This window comes from Hypomesus transpacificus, unplaced genomic scaffold, assembly GCF_021917145.1.
Source record: "Hypomesus transpacificus isolate Combined female unplaced genomic scaffold, fHypTra1 scaffold_250, whole genome shotgun sequence".
Classification (NCBI taxonomy): Eukaryota; Metazoa; Chordata; class Actinopteri; order Osmeriformes; family Osmeridae; genus Hypomesus; species Hypomesus transpacificus.
Window position 1 is genome coordinate 72,516 of NW_025813778.1, and position 27,479 is coordinate 99,994.

The 27,479-nt window shown below is 42.9% G+C and overlaps 3 protein-coding genes across 9 annotated transcripts; 1 reads left to right on the forward strand and 2 right to left on the reverse strand.

Moving 5' to 3' along the window:
• The first annotated feature begins 267 nt into the window (after positions 1 to 267).
• On the forward strand, positions 268 to 11,910 carry pitx1 (paired-like homeodomain 1). 7 transcript variants are annotated; one of them, XM_047014440.1, is made up of 5 exons: positions 269 to 487; positions 4,431 to 4,485; positions 7,854 to 8,003; positions 9,261 to 9,460; positions 10,636 to 11,910. In XM_047014440.1, the coding sequence occupies exons 2-5, from the start codon at positions 4,440 to 4,442 to the stop codon at positions 11,185 to 11,187; spliced, it is 948 nt and encodes a 315-aa protein (XP_046870396.1). In that variant the 5' UTR covers positions 269 to 487; positions 4,431 to 4,439; the 3' UTR covers positions 11,188 to 11,910. The 7 variants fall into 7 exon arrangements, with proteins under 7 accessions (XP_046870400.1, XP_046870396.1, XP_046870399.1 ...); XM_047014439.1 differs by lacking the exon at positions 269 to 487 and adding an exon at positions 3,076 to 3,232; XM_047014441.1 differs by lacking the exon at positions 269 to 487 and adding an exon at positions 3,991 to 4,306.
• Positions 11,911 to 13,084: 1,174 nt separating this feature from the next.
• Positions 13,085 to 19,397, reverse strand: LOC124462789 (cation channel sperm-associated protein 3-like). The gene is made up of 8 exons (XM_047014438.1): positions 18,895 to 19,397; positions 18,571 to 18,724; positions 18,186 to 18,425; positions 17,881 to 18,063; positions 17,352 to 17,492; positions 16,071 to 16,190; positions 15,041 to 15,195; positions 13,085 to 14,176 (listed from the first exon to the last, which is right to left on the reverse strand). The coding sequence occupies exons 1-8, from the start codon at positions 19,029 to 19,031 to the stop codon at positions 14,053 to 14,055; spliced, it is 1,254 nt and encodes a 417-aa protein (XP_046870394.1). The 5' UTR covers positions 19,032 to 19,397; the 3' UTR covers positions 13,085 to 14,052.
• Positions 19,398 to 19,523: 126 nt separating this feature from the next.
• On the reverse strand, positions 19,524 to 27,435 carry LOC124462791 (pterin-4-alpha-carbinolamine dehydratase 2-like). Its single transcript, XM_047014446.1, has 4 exons — positions 27,304 to 27,435; positions 26,546 to 26,677; positions 20,663 to 20,743; positions 19,524 to 19,682 (listed from the first exon to the last, which is right to left on the reverse strand). Exons 1-4 carry the CDS (start codon positions 27,400 to 27,402, stop codon positions 19,587 to 19,589), a joined length of 408 nt encoding a protein of 135 aa, XP_046870402.1. The 5' UTR covers positions 27,403 to 27,435; the 3' UTR covers positions 19,524 to 19,586.
• Positions 27,436 to 27,479: the final 44 nt, after the last annotated feature.

A 27,479-nucleotide genomic window follows, 5' to 3' on the forward strand; every position in this document is an offset into this window, starting at 1 on the left:
GTCCAATGTCTGGCTCTCTCGAGTCCCGATTGGTTTAGCCGAGTCTGGAAGTGCCACTTGACTGTTCCTCAGTCCAGGCCTCTCGTGCCTAATACTCTGACACGTTATTTGAACGATATTAAGATTCTTTTTCTTCAGAGAATGGAACAATGGAGTGTTGCCAGGTAACAGGACTGCTTAAGCAAGTCGCGCACACGCGCCCACTCTTGCACAATATGCCTACGCAGTTGTCTATCTCTCCGAGTGTGTATAACTGCCTGTCATTGACAATGACTATTTACTCCTATGAGGTGACCCTATGAAGTAGGACAGACAGCAATGCAGACATCTCCAGACCCCACACCAAACAAGGATAAGCCCTCCGCCTATTGACTCTGTTGCACCGCAGGGGCAACTCCCAACTCCTCAGTGCTGGTGTAATTACAGCGTTTAACCGTCTAATTACAGCTGTCGCAGGACGCATCGTTTTGCAACCACGGTCTGACAGGTACAGTCAATTATACCACCCTTTTTGCTGCAGGTTGCAATTGCAAGCGAATTGTACATGGACGCAAGAGAAATTGTTTACACTTAAGTGATTTCGAGCTATGATTTGCTTTTGCAAAAATTGTGTATTGTTTTCAATAAACAATGCTACTTTTGGCTATTGTGTAATATTACAACAACTGTAATTAAATTGCATCTAGGCTATACGTTGATCTACATCTATGCATCAGTCCTTCATGTTGCGGATATGCCTATATGTGCGTAAACCTACGTGTAAACCTGTTCCATAAAAACAAATAAATAATGGAAGACTATTATTTCTAGCAAATCTAGGCTATATGCTAACGAATCACGAGGCCACGTGCGACATCATATCTCTGCACAGTGATGGCTTTAAGTGTAAAAACAAACACTTCAACTGCGATAAAAGTCAAGTGCCGCTACAGCCCACACAACCCGAAGATGAGGTCACACAGAAAAGGTCAAACATTGGCACATTATGTTTAGCTCCGGGTAGCACCTGAAAAAGATGTCCCCTCACCTCACCCTACACACACGCGCCTGCGCTCGGGCACACAACCAACCTTCCACTTGAGATAGCCGAGTTCCGCTATATTGTGTGTGGAAATCAACCTTTCTAGGAAACGCTGTGAGAAGTGGTCCCTCTCTCTGCAACGTGTTTCCCAGCTCCTGGGGGACTGTCCACAGCCCAAGAGCTCAGTCTTAATCCCCGTGGAAGCCCTCTCACAGCCGTGGTTGGGTTTCTGCATAGCTCTCTTGGCTAAGTTAAAAAGGGGGAATACTGGACACATTTTCACACTTTCTACAATGTCTTTAACGACAGACGGGGAGAAGCACAAAGAAAGCTGGAAGGCAGAGGGAATCCGGGAACGCGCTTAGTCTCACAAGCCGAAGGCCCCAACTTGTGCAGATTGCAGCAGAGTGGCTGGCCCGCGTGCGTATAGTCTATTGCTCAACAAAGACAATTAAGAATAAAACCAAATAATACGCATCGATTCAGACTTTGGAAATGTAAACCCAATTTATGTGTTCGTGTTTATTACACTAAGAGGCATGTACAAACACGACAATATGCATTTTTCCGTTTCCCCCCAAAAAATATTAGGCTCACATTATGTAGCCTATTCATTTATTTAGCAGACATCTTTATCCAAAGCGACGTGCACAATTAGCCTTACATTTTCTATTTTTATTACAAATTAATTACCAATTGTTGACTAAAGTATATTTGAGTAGAGTTATTAATACTACTTTGACACTACTATCAACCGCAGGAACAAACTAATTGCAATGGAAGAAGTAGCCTATGATTTTCAATATCAACTGCGTTATTATAAAAGTGAGTTAAATGTACCGGTGTCTCGTGCATTAAAATTAAGGCTTAGAGTCAGATAGGCCTAATAACCTTTACTTCAGCAATGTAAGTAACAAATAACTTCAGTAATGCAACAATAAGAATTATTTAACTATATACTCAACATCAAACATTTTGGAGGGATACATACTATAATGTAGCCCATATATCCAATTTGGCGTATGAACAAACATCATCACATTGGTGTATAGATCGCTTGTATTCTATAAACGTGCAGATTTGACAGGTCTCAACAGGAGCGTTGAATGCGTAGTCTACATCAGTGTTATTATTCTGCTATTCGTTAAATTACCTTTAGGCCTAAATTCAGGGCTCAAATGATTTTTTTGGATCGAACTCAAATCGATAGAGATCATGAAATAAAAAGGAAACATTTAAAATTCAACACTAGACCTAAACCAAAATATCGATGAGTTGTTTAAAAAAAAAAATCCAGTTGGTTAAATTATTAGATTATGTTGTAAAATATTATTCCAAACCCATTTGAGAAGCCAACCCCACATTAGCATATAAGCCCAAATGTAGGGCTATCACCTGCATTCAATTCTAGAAAATATAGCGTCACCTGAATATAGATTAATATAAACATACATTTACCGGGTTTAGCCACGTTAGGCAACATGATAGCGTACTAAAGTGATGGAAACTGGAAACTGTCTTTAGCCAAAATACAAAAAATGAACACACACATAATTATTGTTATTATTGAAGCATTTTTGCTTCACCACATAACAAAGTTTCAATAATGTGCATCAAAATTGAAATATGAAATAGGCCTATAGCGCACAACTCCAAAACCAAACCACCACAGGATTGTTGCAACATCCGTTTTTTCCTCCCTCAAACGTCTAATTTAATGAAACTGTGTACTTTCAGCATAATTTCGACCAGAGTTTGACAATAACACATGAGCCAATCAAAGACAGCCTTAAAAAAAAATACTAAACCATGTTTAGTTGGCTACATTTTGTTGACAAGATCTTGCTCATAACGCTGTTTGAAAGGCAAAATAATTTACGAAACGTCAGTCAAGATATTATTGCATGCATAGGCCTACGCATTCAAAGCCGCCTCCAGAAGACTGGTTCAATGTCCGTCTTTTCGTAGCATGTGCGCATCCTGTATCGGGTTGCCATGGGAGAAGGAGGGGGGTCGCTCGCGTCGTGACGTCATTAAAACACAAGAAAGGTCCTTCCGAAGAAAACCGAGCGCAATGCAGAGAGGCTATCAAAGCGCATATTATTTGGACGCAGCACATGCCCGCTCTAATCTAGTGGATATATTTAACAGCTGCATGGGGACAATTTAACGTTTTACATTGTTTTCTTTGTCTTTGCTGGGAACCAACTGGTGAGTTTTGTCGGCGCACATTTGAAAACAATCATGAAGTTGTATGCACAGTACCTTGAAGGTTTATGTGTTTACGCTGTGTGCCTTTCCATTCCGTAAGCGGCCGTGCATGGGTACAGACCAAATTATTTTGGACATGATCCTTCCAAAACCTTCCAAAGTCCCTGGCAGACATAAAATTCGTCTATCCGGTGCGCTGGTAGGCTACTCGGTGGAGACCTATCGATGACAACCGTAGCCGGTCTACAGTTGATGGATAGACTTCCAGTTCTCTTGCGCACGACCGTGATAAGAGTTTTAGCGTAGCATAGTTTCAGTATCTTGGGTTAGTGAGCTTCTAGTGTGTGTGACGTCTAGATACTTTGTCGAATGTACAGTTAAATTGCCAAGATATTTGATTTGTATTTCACAAAGAACGGTTCATTTATCTGTCTGGTAAGAGTGAGCATGTCTTGTTCAAATGAAGAGATTAGAAATGTCATAGTTAAGTAAATTCATTTCTAAGTTATATAGAGTCTCAAGTACATTTTCTTATTAATTAATAATTGTGTCACCCGTGTCAATATCCAACAGACTGCACAGAAAACAGGCACAAATAACTGAGTGTGTGCGTGCGTGTGTGCGTGCGCGCGCGTGTGTTTGAGAGAGAGAGAGAGAGAGAGAGAGAGAGAGAGAGAGAGAGAGAGAGAGAGAGAGAGAGAGAGAGAGAGAGAGAGAGAGAGAGAGAGAGAAAAGAAGAAAGAAAGGTAACCATCCATTATGTCACGATTTATTATGGACATAAAACGAGCAAAGGGATTCCTACAGATAAGTGGGGTTATGTGTATACATCATGGCAAAGATAAACTTTTAGGCAACTCCGAGACAGAGATCTCTGGTTGTTACAGGATACAAGGAAAGGGCAAATACATTGGCTAACTTTGTGAAAGGAGTGAATAGGACGTTTTTGAATGGTGGAGGGGAACTATAATTCTTATCCGTTTTCGTGAAAAAAGGCTAACAAGTTTCTGTGAAGAACCAACAAAGGAATCCCCTGCATGAGTTGTCAAAGTTGTACTCGGTTCTCTTGGAACGGTATTTTCCTGTTTTTCAAAAGCGAACGTCAATAATTATACATCTCAATAGGCAGTTACTTTACGTGTTATTTCTATCACTTACACGCCAATAATAACGTGTGCAAATGTGTTCTGTTTTTCAGGCATTTGGAATGGAACTTAATTTGTCGAAGAATGTCACCTCGTGCGGAGACCCAGGTAGGCGTCTTTTGCTTTATCCTAAACCTTAAATTAGCCTACTTGGCATGTAAACATTACGCAACATATCTGTAGAATCGCGTAATAAAACATTGAAGCATCTTAATGTATTTTGCATGTTTTGAAACATGTTACCTATTTCAATACGTTGTTGAAAAGTTGATTGAGAAAGAGAACTGGAGGTTATTTACAAAGTCAATGTTGTAGGGAGTGATCGACAATCATTGTGAATTCCGTTTAATGCGATTTGAACAACATGTTATGTTACACGTTAAAGCCACGTTGAACTTAAACACATAATGTAGCATGTGAAATCAACATGTTTTGGACTTCAAGGGGAGGGCTATTTAAATGGTCCTAAGCAGACTTAGGCCCACCAATTAATTACAAAATGAAACGGTTTATTATTTGTATTATTTTTAACTTCCTTAGGCTACCGTTCATTGATCCCACGTCTAAGGGCCCATTGACAATTCTTCATATTCGTTGTAAAATGGCTTTAGAATGGGAACAATAATATATCAAATCTTAGTTTCCCCAGATGCAAAATCTTGTGTAAAAAGCTCAGGGCTACAGTCCCTTCATGTTGTCACAAAGCGATGACTGGAAGATAAATATTCCTGGTTTATATAGGCTATTCAATAGGTTACATCCTTCCCCCCCACGACTTTCTCGTAATGATGTAAACAATTTGTAAAAATTACAGATGTAGGAACATCCCTAAGCGTTTGGGTAAATGATGGGATTAAACAGGGTGGATGTGACTTGTGCGTAAAATAGGCTACTTGTGCGTGGAATACAAAACAAATATCAGCCATCAAATCGATTTCGTTGGGACAAATAGGCTACATTCAAAATGAGCTGTATAAACCATCCCAAATAATATGAATTCGTGAAATAACGCCTGAACTCGGTAACCTCACAAACAACCCCTCAAATGTCAGATGTGCTACCGGCTCGTGCAGGCCTTGAACCACTTGTCCACTAGAGAAGAGCACGGGGAGGTCACTACGACCGTAATGTCATTAGCCTGGAACAAGCTCGTGTTACGCACAGTGTCTAATTACTTTCGAGGTCCATGCACGCCTCTCCTTCCTTTGAGTCGATGTCATCATTTAATTTTCTATGTTATCTTTGCCCGCGTCCGGTTTGTTTGGTCGGTCAATATAAAAGACGGATTGAAAATAATACTGAAGAGGATTGAAAATAGCACTTGAATTGCGTGTGTAGTTTTTGTTTGGTTTATAACTAACGATGGTAGCCTAGTTTATTTTCACTTTGACGAGAAAATATGAGTGCTTATCTTGCAAGTGACCTTTGACCTGACACAGGGGATGAATAGTGTGTTGTACCCCGGTTGTGCCATCCATCACACCAACTCCTCTTCATCTCTGAACATCTCGACTTACCCAAAAGCGCTTACCAATGAAATGTTACATTTAAAAAGCTTAGGCTGAATTTTTTTAACGAATAATATGGAAGACACGCCTATCCATGATCCTATAGTGAAATGAAATTATTATTACTACAAGTGGCTAGCATAGTTGTTTGCTGGGTGCATGTCACCTTGTCTATATAATCTCTCTCCAATAGTGCAAACACATTTAGCTTGTTTTGAGAAGGGGGGTATTTCTGCATGTGTAGCATACGTGAGACAGGTCCCAGTGTGCAGTAATGATGACTATTTTAAAGCCACTCAAATAGGCTATATTATTTCAAATATAATCATTGCAAGCAGACAGGATTTCAATAGCTATTCTTTAAGCATTGTTGGGAATTTTGGCCAGAGATTTTGGTGGTGTGAAAAAGGCGCAAAGGGGCCTTAACTAATGAAAACGGGTTTGTCAAAAGCCGTTCATAAAAACAGTATTGCAGTAGCCTACTTTGGTGAGTAAACTGAACAAATGAATGAAAAACCAAGTGATTGTTGAGAGGTTGCACAATTCCCTTTAAAAGGCGCTCGAGGGAAGATTTCCAGTTTGACGGGGTCTCATGTCAAAAGTTTGCTATACAATTACCTAAAACTTTTACCAATGGCGCCTTGGAGGAGAGTCGGCGCACACCTATCTAACACCAATTGCCGATAGGTTAGTCCGAGCGCACCCAGGGGTGGGTGCGTCTAATTTGAGAGAAAAACGTAATATGTTCATTAATTAAATAATACAGTGTTGTAGGCTACATGGATAATAGACAATGAACGAGTCTCGACGCAGGGAACCGTCGTACGGGTTCAACGATACAATAGCCTACTGTTGTACCTGATTACAGCCTATTCACTGGTAGGATCCTTGGGTGAACTTGTAGAAAGTTGCATGGGCAGCTCAGTCATGTCTGACCAGCAGGCGCCGCTCAATTACAGTAATGCCGTGATAGGGTTACATATCTAAAGTAAGGAGATTACGTCAAAATAATCGGCAATTTCTGGCCTGGGACAGGCAAATTACTCATTGGATTATCTCGACATAGTCCTGGTTGAAGCAATGAGGCCTTGAGTTGGATTGTGGCTTCATTCTTGACATTGCCACGCGAGTCTAGTTCGCTATCTAACAAATTGCAACCATAAATCAAAAAAACATAGCATCTGAAAGGCATAGGCCAATGCAGCAATCTGTGGTTGTTAAATGGATCAGGAATTGTGGTTGTTAGTAAAATTGTGTTTTGCTCTCTAACTCACACAGAGAGACAGATACTGACAGTAACTTTAGATTGTTGATTGTATTCATTGAATTATTAAAGGTTGAGACAAGAAAAAACGCGTAAAATCAAGGTGGCACAAACGCATACGCTTACGTGTTTCTTTCACAAAGAAAATACAAGTAAATGAGGCATTCTCCACTCCAAGGAGTGAAGCAAATGTTGATTTGGCTATACGGTCGTATCCGAGATACACCTCATGCGCGTGAGCGTTCCTTGTTCTGCTGCGCAAGAGCATATTTCAAATACATCTGAAGAAAGAGCTTTTTCTTCCAAAGTTTCCAAGTGTCTCTGCCTGTTGTGCACTCCTGATATAAATAAAAAAAGATCGTTCTTCTTTTCAGTCACATTCAAATCTATCCACATGTGGGTGGGACTCTGCTCAAATTTGGGAAGGTTTTAGCGCATAAAATGGGTGGATCCAGTCTCATGCTCGTGCTGCAAGCGCTTCCATTCGGTCACACCAACGGAAACTATAGAAGGCAACCGTACTGTCACTGCTCCACGGAAACGGAGCAGATATTCCGGAGAATAATCTCTTGGAGATCTGTTTTGAAAAAGCTTTCTTTGCAATAATGGTAATCGCTTGGATTTCTGAAGCATATAACTAAGGAAAGGCTCAATCTAGGGGATTTAATCGCAATTGTTAATACGGCATCATCATTCTTTTCAAGGTGGAATGAATTTGGACAGAATCGCAGAGACTGTGAGACCTCCGCCGGCGCGCGACATGGCTTCCACCTTTCATTTGCCGAGAACTTCGAACGGCGCTCGAGAAACGTTACAGAATTCAAGCAGCGAGTCTTCAGATACTGAAATAGCAGGTACTTTACCGATTCAACGGCCTTTTCATTACCCCACACTGCTACTGAACAATGCTAAAAAACGTATTAATACCAATGATTAACCGTAGACATGCTATGTTTCTGACATCTAAACAATACAATGCACAGAATCTAGGCCTACGCGTAAGAGGACTGCTTATCCGTGGCCTATGCCTATCCGTAGGGAAGTTTATTATCAACATGCATGGACTACAACGAGTGAAGCTATAAAGAAATCAAGGCATGACAGTATTTTGTATGACAATAACTGACTGACCATCCCTCTTTTCAATCTCACCTATATTCCAGCATAGGTTCCAATTCTCTTATTTATCACGCACTGTATTGTGAGCAAGTTCTATTGTCTGATTCTATAAAATGCATTTTGTGTTATTATTGACATATAAAAGCCAAGTCACTCATTGGAAAAGGAAAGTTACATAGAGGATAGTCACGGTTAAAGGCTAAATGTCATTTAATATTGTGTATATCTAATAGCATAAAATGCAATGGAATTTTCAGGTGTCATACCTTAATTCAGTTTCATGAAGCGTTTCAGGAATTGTGGTTGAAAATCTATTGACAAAAATAAATACAATTGATCCTGGACCTGTGGTAGCAAAATTATTATTGACAGAATAATTATTTTAATTAGGCCTAGTATACAGTGATGTACATTTATATTACACACCTCATGCCACACAGTTTAAACTTGCAACACAGCATCACAAACCATGGTTTGGAAATAAGCTTTTGATTAGTTTTTTATATTCTCACATTACTTCTTAGTGTAATGTTTTAACCTAACTAAATAATCGTATTATTGAAGGACACGTATAAAAGGGCATTTGTATAGACGATAAGACTGGATAAACTTTGAGACAAAAGGATTGTATTGATCTTTAGGCCTACGGGTATTTAGTGCCCAATGAATGTCTCATCGTGGTTAAGAATCAATATTTGAGCCCAAGACTATCTGTTAATATTTCACTAAGGGCACGTGATAGTTTCACCTAAACATTCTTCAAAATAGGCATTACATACAATTGTCGCTCGTGAACACTTCGTAGCACTCGAATGCCTGAATGAGTTTGTCTTTGTTCTCCGTACACACACCTTCTCCACACAAGAGCGTCATCCAGGAGCCTGTAGTTAGTCTTTTGCGCGCACCGTTGCTTGGTTTTGAGTCTATGCGAGTTAAGTGTTTGGTTATGTTGGAACTATACGTTTAGATTGTATCATTTGTGTAACTCACAGAAAAGGAGAGGAGCGTTGAACAAAGGAGCGACGACGGAAACACAGACGACAAGAAGAAGAAACAGAGACGCCAGAGGACTCACTTCACCAGTCAACAGCTGCAAGAACTCGAGGCCACCTTTCAGAGGAACCGTTATCCGGACATGAGCACGAGAGAGGAAATAGCTGTGTGGACCAACCTCACTGAAGCCAGAGTCAGGGTAAGGCTCGAGAGATGCCTTCAAGGCCGTGCACCGAAGGCGCGCAATATCTGCTTCCTTATCCCGTGTTTCCGTTGAAACTTGTTTGAAACGTACTGAATTACTTAAGTTCAGGTCTACACTCGAATATCAGTTGGATGATTTCATAGCTGTAATTACGAGTGATTAACAACGTTACGATGTAGAGATGACACCCTAATTTCCCTCCCCCGAGCGTTGCAAGCACTTTCTATTGTCTCCTTGCTAAATGTTAACGACTCAGTCCAACGCTTTCTCTCAGCACTGACATGCCCAATAACACCGTTGGCAGGACAACGCATCTCGCTCCTTACTACCCAGTTACACGAAGCACCGATTCTTTTTGACTGCTGTTATTTCAATAACTGGTTTTCCTCATTCAAATTTTAAAATGACAGGGGGATGTGGTCTACTTTTTATGTTTAGCTCTCTCGTCTCTTTGCAACACAACATTATGCAAAGTTAAATAACTGAATTAGGGAAGGATGATCTCTGTATAGCTAGAGCTTCCTTACAAATTGCAGAGAAGCTATTTTCTTGTTCATTTGCCTAGCTATATGATTGGCCATGTAGCCTAATTTCAGATGTCACGTGTTTCTGAAAGCCTTAACTGTTCTTTGGAGACGTGACAGGAGGCCTACAGTGGACCAGCTATTGAATATATATATAGGCCGTAGCCATCTCCGCTCAAAGGCTGTGCCATGTCTTGTGGATAATTCGTCAATGAGGCCGTGTAGCCTACACCAGGTGGCTAAAATTACGTTTCCGCTGATAAATGAATAATAGTGGTTGTAAATTGTTTTCACAATTGAATAAAAACGAAGTGTTCGAAGAAATGTGCGCTAGGCCTATATACACAATTTCACATCATTTTTAACAAGACAATGACTGTGCGACTGATAACGGAGTCCATAGACTGTAGGCTGTTTGAGATATAATAAGGCTATAATAAATGGTTATAACGATGACTTTATAACAACATGTAGCCTATAGCCTAATATTAATATCATATAGGCCTAAGCCTATTGTATTTTAGCCTACACTATACATACTTTTTTATATATGTTTATACCACAAATCAATATCAATAACACGAGTTTCACAATAACTCATTGTGAACAATACTTTATAAATAAAGTTTCCCCTTTGACTGTTAGGTGTGGTTCAAGAACCGGCGGGCGAAATGGAGGAAGCGCGAGCGCAACCAGCAGATGGACTTGTGCAAAAACAGTTACCTTCCCCAGTTCAGCGGTCTCATGCAACCGGACGATTACATGTACCCAGCCTACACCTACAACAACTGGACGAACAAAGGACTGACCCCGGCCCCCCTCTCAACGAAGAACTTCACATTTTTCAACTCAATGAGTCCCCTCACATCACAATCAATGTTCTCCGCTCCTAACTCCATCTCCTCAATGACTATGGCTTCCGGCATGCATGGGCACTCGAGTGTACCGGGGATGGCAGCCGCGGGCCTGAACAACATCAGCAATCTCAACGGTATAAGCAGTTCCACAATCAACTCGGCCATGTCCTCCTCCGCCTGTCCGTACGGGCCTCCCGGTTCACCGTACAGCGTGTACAGAGACACATGCAACTCGAGCCTGGCTACTCTTAGACTAAAGTCAAAACAGCACCCAACCTTTGGATACAGCGGGTTACAAAGTCCCGGCTCTAGTCTTAATGCCTGTCAGTACAACAGTTGACGGGTCAAAGCACGGATGAAAACAATACTATTTTTTCTGCGGACAGCTGTGTAGACTACCTGCGAAATGGGGGAGGTGGGGGGCAAAAAACAACTAAACTGGATTAGTTGCAATCTTGTGTTTTTCAAATGGATTATGCGGGTTGTAGGCTATGTGTTCACCAAATTAACTTGGACAACAATTTAAAGTGATGAAGACGTGTTACATTTGCAACATTGTACATAGACTAACTTGAAAAACAAGGAACAATTTTGTGCTTTTGTTTTGCTTGTTCTTTTGCTTCATGGACCCCCAACTGTTTGAACGTGACGTGTAATCCTAGGTTTAAACACCAACTCCTGGACAATAATCTAAAAGTAAAACAATAGCAAACACATGAAACCGGACCCGGTTGAAGAAGAAATCTATTGTATAGGCTATAACTAAGACTTTTATATTGCTAAATGTGCTTTGACCATTAATACAGGGGTGCCACGGAGCATGGCCCAGTTAAGGCATTGCGTTCTGTTTAGTGATTAAACTTTTATATGCTTAGTCAAGAGTATTTTCGTTTCAATTGTTTGCTAAAATATAAATCCCGCATGCTTTACTTGCAACGTGTTTTTTGTACAAGTTGGTTATAATGTAAGATTTGCAGAAATAAGTTCATTATAATGTAGGTGGTGATTGAAAAGTATCTTAATGTGTTATTGGTAATATGTTTGAATAAACTGCGGCAAATAGATGTCAATTTATCCTATTAAACAGCATATTTCGTTTTTAAATGAATAACAAAATTGTTGTGAAACAATTCAAATGCTACTTTCATAAATCTAAAACAAAAAGACAAAATGGAACAATCATTCCTTCAAAAGGAGAACCCTTCGATTCTAAAAGTGAATTCCACATTCCTCTCATTTTCTCTTTCTCTCTATTCCAAGGATTTCTCTGGCCGTTTTACATCACAGGACTCTCGCTGTTGACGAAGCCGTGCGGTTTGATGTCGACTGAACCGCAGAGTAGAAGCAGGCTCTCGAGACATTTAGCCTGCTTATTTCCGTAATCATACTCGGCCCAGATGAAGCGCTGAAGAGTTGGCTACCGGGGAACCGGCCTGGAATCATCAGTTCTCACACGGTTAGGTCCGCGATCACTTATATTTTAGTAGCCTATTTCTACAGTCTTAAAATTTAAATATCTTAGGCACAAATCCACACGTAGTCTAAATCACAGGACTAGGCAAAATAAAACAAGTCAAGAAGCTGGCCTTGCTCAATGGCTATATGAATATTCAAAAAACAAATGCAAAAGGGTGAAAACTGTGACCAATTTTGTAATCGACCAATTGCAAGCAACTGAATGCAATCGCATTTAACTTGATGAGATTGTGAAGAGCATGCGTGCTTTCCCCACATTGACACACCACTGTACGAGATTATAAGTATATTTAACCAGTGATTTAAAAATCAATAGCATATCTCACAGTCGACACCTGGGGCCTCATATCTGTGTTTGTAATCATTAGTAATGCAGTAAATACTGCCTATGTCAATGAAGCCATGACAGTAATGACACACAATTCAATCTGTTTGCTTCAAATTAAGAACCACGCTTTAACATGAATATTACACATAATGAAATTATTATGAGAATTATGATTATTATTTCGTAACATGCAAAATGTTTTTTATTTTCTTTTAACCAGAACCCCTTTATTTTCCATAAATATCAATCAAGTAGCCTATTTTATTAGGTTATCATATTAGTTTAGTCTTATTTTCTCATGTGACATGTATTTCTGGACAAATTCGGACAGGTGCATTTGTTCATAATTCAGACAATAAACTCTTGTGTACTTAAACACAGTAGTAAATGTACTACAAAACTAACAACAAATCTCATGACTCCACAACAAAAACAATTGTCTTGATTGTCATAAACGCACTCACAAACTTTCCACAATTGCCTCCACTGACGTTGTAAGTCAATCTCCAAAGGTATGTCAGCATTATCACTTTGAGGGTAAAGTTCAAAATGTCACTTTATAGCTTGTAAATATTTGAACGGTCTTTACTTTGCACAAAGGGAAGTCATTGCTTGTGGTGGACTTCCTTCTAAAGTTCCACTGCTCAAAGGGGATTCCACCAGCCTATAAAACTCAGAAGAACACACTACTGCCCTCTCAGCACCGGGCAGCTACGTAGAAAACCATCGCAGCAAAAACCACACAAACCGCAGCATAGCAATCCTAAAAAAGAGTAACAAATAAATGGAAAACATGCAAACAAGGTATCCTATATACATAGGTTAACACTGCCTTGTGGTCTTTGAACCAGTAGAGGGTATTGTTGGGTCATAGATTAAAAATAGATAGTAAACTGTCGGTCTATCAATCTCTCTGGGATTATATAATATATGAACAATGCAAATACAGTTTCCGTATTACACAAATAACATATAGATCCAACAATAAGAACATGTGAGAGTTATGTGGAGTGAACTTTGTGATGTAAAACTGACCACTGCAAAGCAACACTGTTGCTATAGACCATATTACCATGGTAAGAACAATCAGCTATATGATCATAAAGCATTTTGCTCTGTTCATTTAGGTTTAATTTGTTAACATTTAGAGAGTTACGTTCAAATGCCGCCCCTGTAAAAGCATTAGTACATGAACTCAACTTATTTCTTGAACCCAGCCTTACAGTTTGAGAAAGGCTTTGGATGACGTGGGCGTCTGCAATGACAAATACGCGTTTTGATGACACTAGGCAACTCACACCATCAGTCCAGCAACACATGGCGGCACAGTCCCATTCTTTAATTACCGTATGTAAATAGAGCTGGTTCGGAGAGGGCGTGTGATCGATGAAGCCAGCTGAGCTAAAGGTCGTGCCGGGCCGTCTTGGTCTTCCTGTGTTTCTTCTTCTGCTGCTCTGCGTCCTGCAGGTCCTCCTCCAGCAGCCCACACAGCACCTGCACCACCTCGGAGTACAAGTGCTGCAGCCTGCACACACACACACACACACGCATACACACACACTCTCACACACGCACACAGACACACACAGACACACACACGTACACACACATGCAGACGCACACACACACGTTCCTTGATCTTTCCTACCACACAACGACTGTAATGATCAGTTTTTATAGCAGCTCATCCCTCTCTCACAATACAAATGTTTTGATAGTGAATTAGATACTGCGTTCTTCTTTCTAACCACTTCCTATAAGTAAACCCCTTAGAAATGGAGTGTGTTGCCAATAAAGACATAAAAACTCCTTTGACATAAAGCATGTCAAAAAAGAACCAAGTCCAGTCAGGGAACCGAAGGAAAGGCAGGCTCCCTGTGCAGAAGGCTCATAATAACACTTTGAGGAACGCGTTGGAACAGGCCCCTGAAACGGGCCGAGTCTGCAACAAGACTACAATCACAAACCAGACCTGTCCTGAGAATATGATGTAATTACCCATAAACATCATCTCTGCAGAAGGATCACTAAGACAAACCTGACGTGTCATTTTAGGATTATGGCGGCCATCTTTACTACTGGTTGCTTCTCTGGTTAGTGTTTAGTGCAAAGAGCCTTATTACTATAATAATAGGTATTTTTGATATTACATTATGCCTTTTATTTATCTCATCTACAATACTTATCATTATTAAAACTCACAGAAAACCCAATTTTAGAATCACGCATAAATCAATGCAATTCAAGCAAATTGTATAGTTTTGTACATTTCTTCCTGCCAGCATTTGACACAGGGACTAAAGTCTCATTCCATTTGCACCAACAAGCTCTGCCGCAGCACAAACATGTGGTAACCCGCTAAGCTAAAGCCTGAAAGGGCTTGGACTACCTCTCCGCCGTCGCGTCGTTGCGGTCCAGGGTGCCGAGGTAGATGTCTATGAAGGACAAGCTGGAGCACAGGTCCTCCGTCACGATGCAGTCCGAGTGACGAAGAGACTTCTTAAACATCTCTACCACCCGCTTATAGTTCCGCTCATTGCTGGTCTTCGCAGTATTGATGGTGGGTGGGTGGGTGGAGGGGGAGTGGGGGATGGGAAAGATAAGATTAGTGATCAGAAAGGTAGAACTTTCAGCAATTTCATAATACCATGTGATGTCATAATACCATGACGTGATGTCAGTTTAACACGTTATCAACTCAATCAACTTATCAACATGATATTGACCTGCATACTGTACACACACAGTCACATGCACATGTACACACACACAGTCACACACAGACAGACACACACAGTCACACACAGACAGACACACACAGTCACACACAGCCAGACACACACAGTCACACACAGCCAGACACACACAGTCACACACAGACAGACACAGACAGACAGACACAGTCACACACAGACAGACAGACACAGTCACACACAGACAGACACACACAGTCACACACAGACAGACACACACAGTCACACACAGTCACACACAGACAGACAGACACAGTCACACACAGACAGACAGACACAGTCACACACAGACAGACACACACAGTCACACACAGACAGACAGACACAGTCACACACAGACAGACACACACAGTCACACACAGACAGACACACACAGTCACACACAGCCAGACACACACAGTCACACACAGACAGACACACACAGTCACACACAGCCAGACACACACAGTCACACACAGCCAGACACACACAGTCACACACAGCCAGACACACACAGTCACACACAGCCAGACACACACAGTCACACACAGCCAGACACACACAGTCACACACAGCCAGACACACACAGTCACACACAGCCAGACACACACAGTCACACACAGACAGACAGACACAGCCAAGGACACAGGGAACACCGAGGAACCCTTGGAAGAACCCGGTTCTCACCTGGCTCATCATGAGTTCTCTAATCTCCATTTTCTGGCGCTTGATCATGGCGTATTTCTTCTGATTCAGATAAGTCTCCCGCTCGCTCTGTACCTGAGCCTCAAAGCTCTGTGTTGAATGCTGAGAAAGATCAACTTTGGTCACGTCTAATTGCAAACAATCACAAGAAAAAATGTAACCAAACTGTGACAAGGGGAAATCACACTTTCCACAAACTTCAAATCTTGCCTTGTGACCTCAACATACAACATCCATAGGATTCATGAGAATCATGAATGCTAGATATTATCTTGTTTTAATACGACACAGTCTAAAATCCATTGTTGTTTGCTTTAGTCATAAGAGGAAAAAACGGAATGCCCAGCATTGAAATCTTGCCTGTAATAATAGGAGAGAAAACCCACACAGGTAACAGTGAAATGACTTTATTATTCATTTGAACCCTCAACTTCTTGATCTACACTCAAATGTTCTAACAAGTGAGCTCTCCCCCTCTGCAACATCAGGCGTGCAGAAACCAGTTGTTAAATGTTTGGTAAGAAGGTTAAAGTCAAAGCTGACTTTATGTGACATGGTTATCTTTGTTCTCCCATAGTCGGTTTCTCTCTCCCCCCCCCCACCCAACCCCCACGCACTGCAGCTAAGACATATGTCCGTTGACTTGCAGCTACCTCAGAGGGAACATAGAAGTTTCTGTCTCTCTCTCTCTCTCTGATCCCATCACTCCCTCCTTCTCCCTCTCCCTCTCTCCAACAACCTCTTCTCTTTTTCTCTCGCTTTCTATCTCTCTCATCTCTCTCCAAACACCTTTTTCCATCTCTCTCTTCCTCTCTCGCCAACACCCCCCCCCCCCCCCATCCCTCTCATGACCGACTGGACTGAGTGTTGGACATTTAGGTTGGAGAGAATTATTATTTTTCCATCCCGGGGTAGTGAAGCAGAGGTGAACAATGTTACCTCCCTCTCCGGCTCCCCTCCCCTCGCTTCCCAGCCTATCCCTATCTCCTCTCTCGCTGTGTAAACTCTTTGCCACTCTGCTCAACCAGTATCCATCTCTCCTTTCTCCCCTACCTCCTCTCTCAACTCTTTCTCATAATTTCTTCTGTCCAGCCCCCGCCTATATCCTAGCCTGGCTCAACTTGATAGCTACTGTCATATCTTATCGAATAAAGTAGCAATCACCTAACAGTATCATGACAGACCTACAACGTAAATAAAAGAAAAAGAAAAACAAGCATCAACCAGCGACAAGTTTCTATAGTTCTAAGAGGTGACACACACCTGGATCTCCATGATGACCACGCCGATGAACATGTTGAAGAAAATGAAATAACCCATCAGGATGAAGACGGTGGTGAAGATACGGCTGGAAGCCATGCCAAGGTCGTCCAGGTTCTGCTGCAGGTCGGTCCAGCCGTCCACCTAAGGCACACAGTAAATCCATCAAGTCACACCATAACAAAGGGAGTCAGATGGCTGAGCGGTTAGGGAATCCGCTATTAATAAGAAGGTTGCCGGTTTGATTCCCGGCCGTGACAAATGAGGTCGTGGTCCTTGGGCAAGGCACTTCACCCTACTTGCCTCGGGGCGGGGAATGTCCCTGTACTTACTGTAAGTCGCTCTGGATAAGAGCTTCTGCTAAATGACTAAATGTAAATGTAATAAATACAGAAAAGGCACACGCCTCGTTTATCTGGTGCCGTTTGGTTTGACTTCCTGGCTAGTAATGGAACATTAAAAAGCCTATAGACTCCTATGAGTATTATTAATTTTTCCAATTTAAGAGGAGGGGGCAAGTGTGTGTTCTCACCGTCACTAAACTGAACAACGTGAAGAAGGCACTGCCCAAATTCCCCCAGTTCTCGGGATCTCCGGTGTCAGGGTCACCGTAGTTGTAAAATCCAATGAGGGCGAATATGTACATGAGTAGAAACATCAGGCCGAGTACTAAGAAGACGCTCTTCATAGTCTTGAAAAGAGCTGAAATTAAGGCCTGTCAGGAACACAAATATTGATCGTATGAAAATAAACGAACTCTCATAAGTATTTGTATAAACCCTATATCATGAAAAACCCAAGGTAATAACCGACACCAAAATATCTTGTGCCATTCACCTGCAGGCCGCGTATGAAAGACACCGTTTTCAGCACCCTCAACGAGCGGCACGCCCGAACGATGCGCAGAGAGGTGAGGGAATCGGCAAGGTTATCGCCCACGAACGTTGGAACCAGAGAGACAACGAGGATGATCACGTCAAAGACGTTGTAACCGTTGGTCCAGAACTGTTTCGGTTCAACGTACACCTTCATTAGAAACTCCATGGTGTAAACTGCCATGAAAAAGTTGTCTGAAAGCTGTTTAACGAAATAAAACAGTAACTATTAGTCAATTCATAGTCATACAGTAGCCTACACCCACAGCGTCGGGTGTTGGCTTGCATTTATTGGATAGTGTAGGCCTACGTTAAATTATATTTCAGCATCCATCAGAAATACAGACCTCGAAGAATCCGTATAGCTTAAAGTTCAAATGATAGTCCGTCTCCAAAGCCATGAACAGAGCATTGATGATGATAGTAAGCATGATAAAGTTGTCAAACAGGGGGTTCTCGGTAAGGCTGGCAACATACGTGTAAAATCCGAAATCACATCTCCTGAAGATAGAGCAAATATATCACATTGTGTATAAAGACAAATACAGTAGACTATATAGGCCTGGGAGCGATAATGCAATTCTGTTGACATTTAGAAAGGCTTGTGAGATGTGTAAGAGATATATGACAGATCGCAATTGAAACGTTAAAAATAATAATCTTAGGCCTACTTGTTCTCAGTAGTCTCTTTTTTTCTTCCTACTGTGTCCCAATCAGAAAATTGCCCGAGCGCAATCTGACTGGACCCTTGCTCAAGGATGTATCTTATATATCCGCTTCCACTCTTCTTAATCTCATTTTGTTCCATTTTCCATGCAAAACTCTTTGAGGTATATATGGCCTTCCCTCTGAATCCGGAGAATAAAAGAAGCCAAAGTGATTCAGTTTAATCTACATCGCTGACTGACTTCACATTCAAATGAAATCAGCTCGTCAACAATTTACTATTATGACAACGATCCTGACAACAGATAAAAACGAACGTTGTATAGAATCTCGAATGTAATGTTTTCTACTTTAAAAAGGTGCTGTGTGATTTGCTCCTTTTTATTTTACTAAACTGAGTAAAGCACACGGCAGAAAATAAAAAAACTTTCGATACATTTTGTAGATTTGTACATTTTTCTACATAAAAATAGCCTATTAATAAATTCAATATGTTGCATAGTATACCTACAGCATTCCAGCCCTGGATTAATTACATATAACTTACTTTTATTTTAACAAAAGTATACGCACATGTAACGTTTTATCCGAAATGTTGATGGTTTTTCAAATTAAATAAGACAAATAACATATTTCTATCGTTTTATTTTTACGTATAAAGGTGTAATACAGAACACATAAATAACAGGACATGAATCTACATAGTGAGTGCAACTTTATCAATAAACTTGGCGAGCTTGATGTCCCTCTTAGACAGTCCTCCACAGTCATGGGTCGTTAATGTGATCTGGACCTGAGAAGGAGGAAGTCAAATACCAGTCAACAACGATTTCTTCTGAATGCGGACAGATCACAGTGGGCCTAGTAGTACACGCCTGGCGAGGAGGTCATGCCATTCTAAAAAACCTCTAAATCGCCAAACCAATTACATCTGATTTTTGTTTTTAACAAGTAACAGAAAAATGAATACAAAATTGCTAATGTAGCAACAACAAACAAAAAAAGCCACACATAAATAAAAGCCACAACACATCTAGAGGCCCCAAGATCGTCCACATCACAAGCCTTATAAAAGAGACTTAAGTGTTTCTCAGTCAGACAGAGCTGTGTAAAACAGTGACACTGAGGCCCAGCTTCCCAGCTTCCCTGCTCCATCCTGCTACCGCTTTAATAAAGAGAGGATTAGGACAAGATTCCTCTCAGCCCAGTAGGTCCGCCACACAGCTAACCAGTGGCTTCAGCTTAAAGCACACAGATTTTCAGGGCCTCTGTTCGTAATATCAACTGTTACTCATTTCTAAGAGTGGGATTGGGTGGAGGGAGGGTGAATCTATGAGTTATGTGCGAAGCTTGTCACGAGAAAATGGGAGGATTAGAGTTGAAACTTGAAAGTGACAGCGTTTTATTATTCGTTTTTTGCCTCACTCATCACTTTGACTGCAAAGCAATGGCTGGAAAATAAAGGATGCTCTGGTTGAGACGTTACAAGAAGGATCCTGAGTTAGAAGAAGGATCCTGAATGTATTGAAAGCCTGTTGAACTTGTTGTGTTTAAAGGAGGCAAGCTCATCGCAAGCCAGACTTACTTAACGAGGCCACAACATTTTATATTAAGATTTTACAAATAGTTAAAAAAAACATTGTGATCAATTTATGTATCATTTATTGCCATCTATATATATATATATATATATATATAGATGGTTGTTACCATGACCAGAGTGATATTTGTTTTGTTCGATTCATACAGAATGTTATCTCTACAGTTACCGACCTTGTTGTAGACGTTGAACCATTCTGGGTGATGGTTCATCTTCTCTGCTTGTAAAGCCACTCTGGTCATGAAGCCAAAGGCCTGGGAGAAGGGAGACGTGGAGGAAAACTCACAACAATGTCTGGAATGTGAACGGAGATGATGACAAGCAACTGGCTATGTACGATGAGAGCTCTGCTAACTGCTAATCAAGGCTGTGGAGCCCCTCACAAAACTGAAGCGAGGCGGCAGGCGTGTGTTTAGTTCAAATTCGGTGGTGGCCTTTCACTTTTGTTCAAAGGAGCCTTATTGCCACCTGTGACACACACACACACACACATTCATGCGCACGCAATAATACACACACAATCGTTCACACACACTCCTGTTTGCACGTGCGTTTTCCAATTGGAAAGCAGCCAGGGAGTGATTAAAGCTCTACTAATTATCTACAAAGGGGAGAGCCTTCGGTAAGTCTTCGCTCACCGGGCTCACAGTGAGAGAGAGAGAGAGAGAGAGAGAAGGGGGGAGAGAGAGGGGGAGAGAGAGAGAGAGAGAGAGAGAGAGAGAGAGAGAGAGAGAGAGAGAGGGAGAGAGGGGGACAGAGAGAGAGAGAGAGAGATGGAACGAGGGGATGGTTGGTGGCAGGGGAGTAGAAATAGCAATCTTGTTGGGATGGAGTCGGTCAGAGAGGGGGGGAGAGAGAGAGAGTGAGAGAGAAAAAACCCAGGTAGGGCTATTTCAGAGCAATTTCCCACTGCAATCTCAATTAAGCCTCTAAATACTTCCCCATGCCTAATTAAATCAACTGAAACTCTGTTGTTTATAAGCCTCCGCTGCAGCCGAGTGTGGTGTCCCATTCTGTCTGTGACATGACCAAACAGAATTACTGCCGGAGAGGAAATTGTGTTTAGCTTCTAGTGCGTCGTAACCAATTTGGAGAGCTCCCCTCCACGCTCTCGACATGATGTAACACGATCGGCGGCGCGATCTGATTGGCTATCAGAGGGACCATCTACAGATCAATTTAAGTAATTGGCATATTCCTGCAACTTGACCTCACTGGCACCAATTGAAGAGTTTGTGCATCTGCTTTTCCTCAACTTTCATTGGCTATAATGGAGATTGCTAAATGGCTAACCATGTCAGGTGTTGCCCAAACATCTCTCGGTTCTCTCTCTCTTAATCTGAATGTGTATTTGCAAAAATGACTGCTAGAATGTGGGTGAACGACTAACTTTTTCTCTCATTAAATGTATTTTCTCCAAACAATCAACGGCACAATCTCGACTTGACCACGATAGTAGAGTTCCACCACAGAGTACCTTCATCAAGTTTAGACTGCCAGGTAAGACTGCATGTTCTATACTACTAGTTTGAAGTTTAGAAGTGACTTAAGGCAGTCACCAAGATAAGGATGAATAGATGGATGGATGGATACATGGAATGGCTGAATGGAAGAATGACTGGATGGTTGGCTGAATTGGAGAACGGATGGATGGATAGATGGTTGGATGGACTGATAAATGGATAAAAAGACAGACAGACAGACAGACAGACAGACAGCCAGATGGTAGATAGACAGACAGACGAGTGCTTTGACCACTGTCACTCGGGGGTCATTTTAACACGCTCCACTTCGGCCGGGGGAAAGCAAAACCGACCCTTGACCTCTCGCTGAGACTAAACGACAACACAGGTCAAGGACTTTTACTCTGCGGCCCTCCTTTTGACCCAGTTTGTGTCTGGGGGCTGCTCTCCCTCTCCCTCTCTCCCTCTCCCTCTCTCCCTCTCTCTCGCCCCTTCCTGCAGCCCTCTGCCAGCAGGCTGGCAGCCCTGGCCCACAAACCAGAGCTGTCAGACTGCACTAATTTGACGTGACATTTCACAGACCCCCACCTCGAATAATCAGAAACACCTGACACTGGCCAACATACCCAGCTGCCCCACCACCCCAGCCCCCCTCCCCCATTCTCCCCAGTCCCCCCCCCCCGCACAACCACCCCGGATCCCTCCAATGAACGCTCTGCTTCGAATGGGCAGTTTAGTGCTATTAACGCAGTGATTGTCCTGAAAAACTCTCACTGAGATGAGAGCGTTTTGACGTCGGAGACGAGCGTTTTCTCCAGACTGCGGCGGGACCTGAAACGCAGCCCGGGGTTCCAACACATGTGTCAGTTATTTACAGATTGATTTTCCCCCAACCCAGCAGTCCAGGGGCTTAGAGACGCCTGCTCCCCTCGCCAGCTGTAACTGCATGCAGACCGGCCCACTCAGTCTCTACCCTCCCCCCCCTCCCTGTCTCTCATCCTCCACTCTCTTACTCCATCTCCTCATCCCTCTCTTTTTCTTCACCTCTGCCTGCCCCCCCCCCCTCCTCCGTTCACCCCCCCCCACCTCGTATTTCATACCCCTCCCTCCATCCTCTTTTGTCCCTTTCTCCTTCGCTTTACATCCCTACTCCCGCCCTTTCTCCCTCTCCCTCCCATCCCTCTCTCTCTCTCCACACCACTCCACCATCGCCTGATGACTCTTCTCCAAGACCCAACGCTGTCAAAACTCATACCTTCACGAGGGAGAGAGGGATGAAGGGAGCGAGGGGGGGATGGAGGGAGCGAGGGGGGGATGGAGGGAGCGAGGGGGGGATGGAGGGAGCGAGGGGGGGATGGAGGGAGCGAGGGAGCGGCGCTGATGATGATGGTGATGATGACAACGACCGCACCTCTTACATTTCACTTCTCTCAGAAGCCTCCAATTGGCGTCTGAAAGGCCTCTGATGTTCATGTAACTTCAGCCAAACGACCAGATAATGTTGTGGTGTGGGCCGTAGCCCACCAGCATTCCTCCTGGTGGTAAAGACATTCACAGTCTGCGTCACACGGCTCGTATTAATCCTCGGGGTTTGACGTTTGCAACTCTGGAGACATCTCCCGCGGCGGAAACACAAGACCCTGTGAGGAACAACACGGTGGTAGCACGGCCAACACGTGTTTGCAGACTTCAACTCTCAACTTTTTGAGTTATATTATTTATTTTTTTACTTGAGTATCGTGTCATTTTTTTGCTGTTGCAGCGTTATGGGGCTCTTATGTAACCACCCTCTCTACTCCAAGCCCACAGACCCGCCGCCCCACACTCTTAATAAAAGTAAGTGGGTCATGTCTTTTTTTTTTTTTGTCACTTGTCATTGCCCCCCATCCCATTCCCATCACTCGCCCTTTACTGACAGAGTTTCCGGAGACAGGTCTTTAACAACAAGGCCTCAGGGTCCTCAATAGACGCAGCACGTCACAGCCCCTCTTGGTTTACCCAACACTGATAGCCCTGGTTACCTAACCACCTCCGCCCGGCGCCACGTCTCGGACACATCCCCTCCGGACACTTCACAACGCCAGGGTTTGAGAGGAGGGGGGGGGGGGGTGCCTGAAGTTCCCAGGGAAAGTGCTTTTTTCAGGTGATGGCGGAGGAGCAAAGGTGGGTTGGGGTTGGATGGGTGGGCTGGAGAGCGGGTGGGGGAGGGAGGCAGGCAGGCAGGCAGGGGGGGAGGCTGAGGGCGGGTGGTGGGGGTAACCTACACCGCTGAGCGGATTACCAGCCTTCAGTCGGACTACTAGACTGGGGGAGTCTGGTTTCTCCAGGTGGCTCAGGCGTGGTTGTTCGACAACTTATTTAACACAATCCGAGAGAGGCCTGCGACGTGAGGGGGGAGGCTGGGGAGGAGACTGGGGAGGGGGGCTGGGGAGAGGTTTGGGGGAGCGAGCGAGGGAGGGGAGGCTCTCCAGGAATATAAAAAGGATCGTCCGTCGAGTGAGGGCCCCTGGGAAACGGGAGATGGAAATGGCTGCCGGCCACTGTCCCGTGACCTGAGGACCGCGTTATCTCCTCAAGCTTAAGCCAAGGGTTTAGTAGGCCTCGCTGGCTGTCTCATAGCGTGCAGACGCTCGAACGCGCTTGTTCGTCTCTGTGATTACAATGCAGTTATTTCAATGGGACAGATGACAAGACGGCCAGGGATTGACCCCACTTCAACACAGATCCAATAACCTTTCTTTATTGACGACATAACAGCAAAGCCTTGTGAACTTTGAATACTTATACATACCTGAAAGTAAACAAAAACGATTTCTCCTTCGTCAAGCGTAGTGACGGCTTCGCCTGAGCCATGTTTAGTGACATAGGCCACAGACAAAAGGGAAATATAATCCGTCCGCCATTTAATACTGGCTAAAATAATAATCTACTTGATTGAAATCACGCAGTGTATGGTGTAGTTTCCATGAAGCTACAAAATTAGCTTGAAATTGGATGGGAAATTTACATTTTGTAGCTTTAAGAGAACAAAAGATTCTATCCTCAGATAACAGAATACAAAAGCTACCAGATCCGGCCTCTTAAATGTTGCCAATATAGAAGTGTCAGACATCGAATCGGTCTTACCCACTGAAAATACATAACAGACAGATCTTCACAACGTTTGTTTTCAAATCACTTTAAACCATCAAGTCATGGAGCCTACACTTTTGAACTATCCACACAAAAAACATCCACAAACGACAAGATTACTTGCTAAAGAAACACAGACATTTCCTGTCGGAGACTGTTTGGATGCAACACAAAAACAAAGAAGAAAAAGTCCAGAAAATGTATTTAAACGTTCAAATCTGATTTGTGTTTCTTTCGATCTTGACGAGGAAAACCACATTTTTTTCTGAAACCAATTCTAAATAATGTATAGCCACACAGATAAATTACTACTGGCTTGGTCATAGCATCCTAAAAACATTTCCACTTCAATCAGAAAAATAAACACAATAGTAAGTCCGCCTGGCATTGCTTTTTTCCACCGAACCGTCAGCTGCCTGGTCCCACCATACAGCTCTACCTCCCCCTAGGGGTTTGAGGAGGGAATGCTTCTTTTTCCAAAGGGGGGGATTTGTGACTTGTCATTATAAAGTCATGGAGATCTTGTTTCTCCAAGCCTATCACTTGGAGATAAGTGGTAAATGGAAATCAGCCAGTGTGTCACTCTTCATCGCAATTCCCCTCTGGTACAAGTAACTTTATGAACAGCTATGTAAAACGAGCTACACAGAAAGCAAAAAATGCAGGATGAGGGAGAGAGAGAGGGAGGGAGAGGGGGAAGGAAGGAAGGACAAGAAAATGGCAGAGACATCAAATTGGAACAAGGTGATCTCTTCTCCATTACTGAAAGGAAACAGAAAACACAAGCAAAGATAGGGGGGAGAGAAAGGGAGAGAGAGAGAGACAGAGACAGAGAGAGAGAGAGAGAGAGAGAGAGAGAGAGAGAGAGAGAGAGAGAGAGAGAGAGAGAGAGAGAGAGAGAACAAGAAATGTCAAAAATAAATAAAACAACCGTCCAATAACAGGAACTACTGGACAGTTAGTGGTTTCTCCAAGCAGATGAAACATTTTAACCAATTTGATTGTTTGTGAAAGGAATCACACTGATCGAAACCCAACTACTGCCAAGCGACGCTCTGGCCTGTCTCAGAGTAATGGATGGTGACGGGAGAGGGTAAGAAGAGAGGCCTGCGAGACTGAATTGTTAGACGGGGGGGACGATAGAACGGGGGGCGAGTTGTACTGGAGGAGGATAGAACAGGGGGCGGGGCCTGCATGCCAACAGGCCTGGATGCGACTTACTAAAACAGTCACACAGCCTTGTCACATCACAGCCATTAGCAAAACAGTTGCTCGTTTTTTTTTTTTCATTGTTTTTTTTTTTTTCATTTCTGAAGCACTGATCTTTTAAACAAATCTTTCTTCATTGGGGAAAAAATGCGGATTCACACGTGTGACAAACGGCTCACTAATCTGTCATGTTGGGGTATGACGAGGTTCGCCGTCCAAAAGAAAGCGAGCGCCTCAACCTCACACACACACCTGGTTGAAGGTCTTGAAGTGAAGTTCTTTGTAGATGGCGTCCCTATCGTCAACCTCCACCCAGCCAGTGGCCTTCAGCTCCATGGTGGAGTGATCTCTGTCTGCAGGTGACAGCCAGTGGGACTCTGCCGTCTGGGGAAACAACATCAGCACTCGAACCACCTCTGTCACCATCTTGTGGCAACCCAAACACAGTATCTAAACTCCACTATCACAGCCGCATGAGATTAAAACGACTTTCGAGGGGCAGATATGAGTTTACATAGCCCTGCACAGAAGCCAACTGTACTTCTCATTTTGTGTAATTACATGTGTTTGAAATCACAGATGGTTACGATACAGGTCCAACACTGTGTTGTCTTTTAATTCTGCAATGTCCCTACTCCATCTGCTGGAGAAAAATTCTTCACCGCCACTGAGATGAAAATCCCACCCAGGAACTGCACTCGGTAGTAGCCTAAATCAAATTTACCTTTTAATAACCTTTAGGTTTTCCTGCAACGTACATTGCTAGAAAGTGTACCGCTACAGCTGATAGCTTTGCGTTATTATGCGTTACACAATGATTGTGTGGACACGATGTGAACAATGTAAACTGCCAACGTGATAGCGACAGAACGGGCTTTGTGTTTAATACATGCTGCCTTAATTAAAGCTATACGTTACAGTTATCAATCACCGGTACAGAATTGCTCACGTCCTAAGCAATGATAACGATAATCACAGTCGCTTGTCATAAACGGTGACTGTGCACTTACCATTTTAGATGAATATCTAGTCAGCAGTTTGTTGCTTAGCCTACAGAAATGGCCAAATCGTACAGCGCTAGCCCCGTGGGCAATCATTAAACCTAGCATAACTTGGTCAACTGAACTTGCTCACTTCTTTGCATGTGTACAAGCCTCATAGCTGTCCAGGAAATGCCTGATGAATA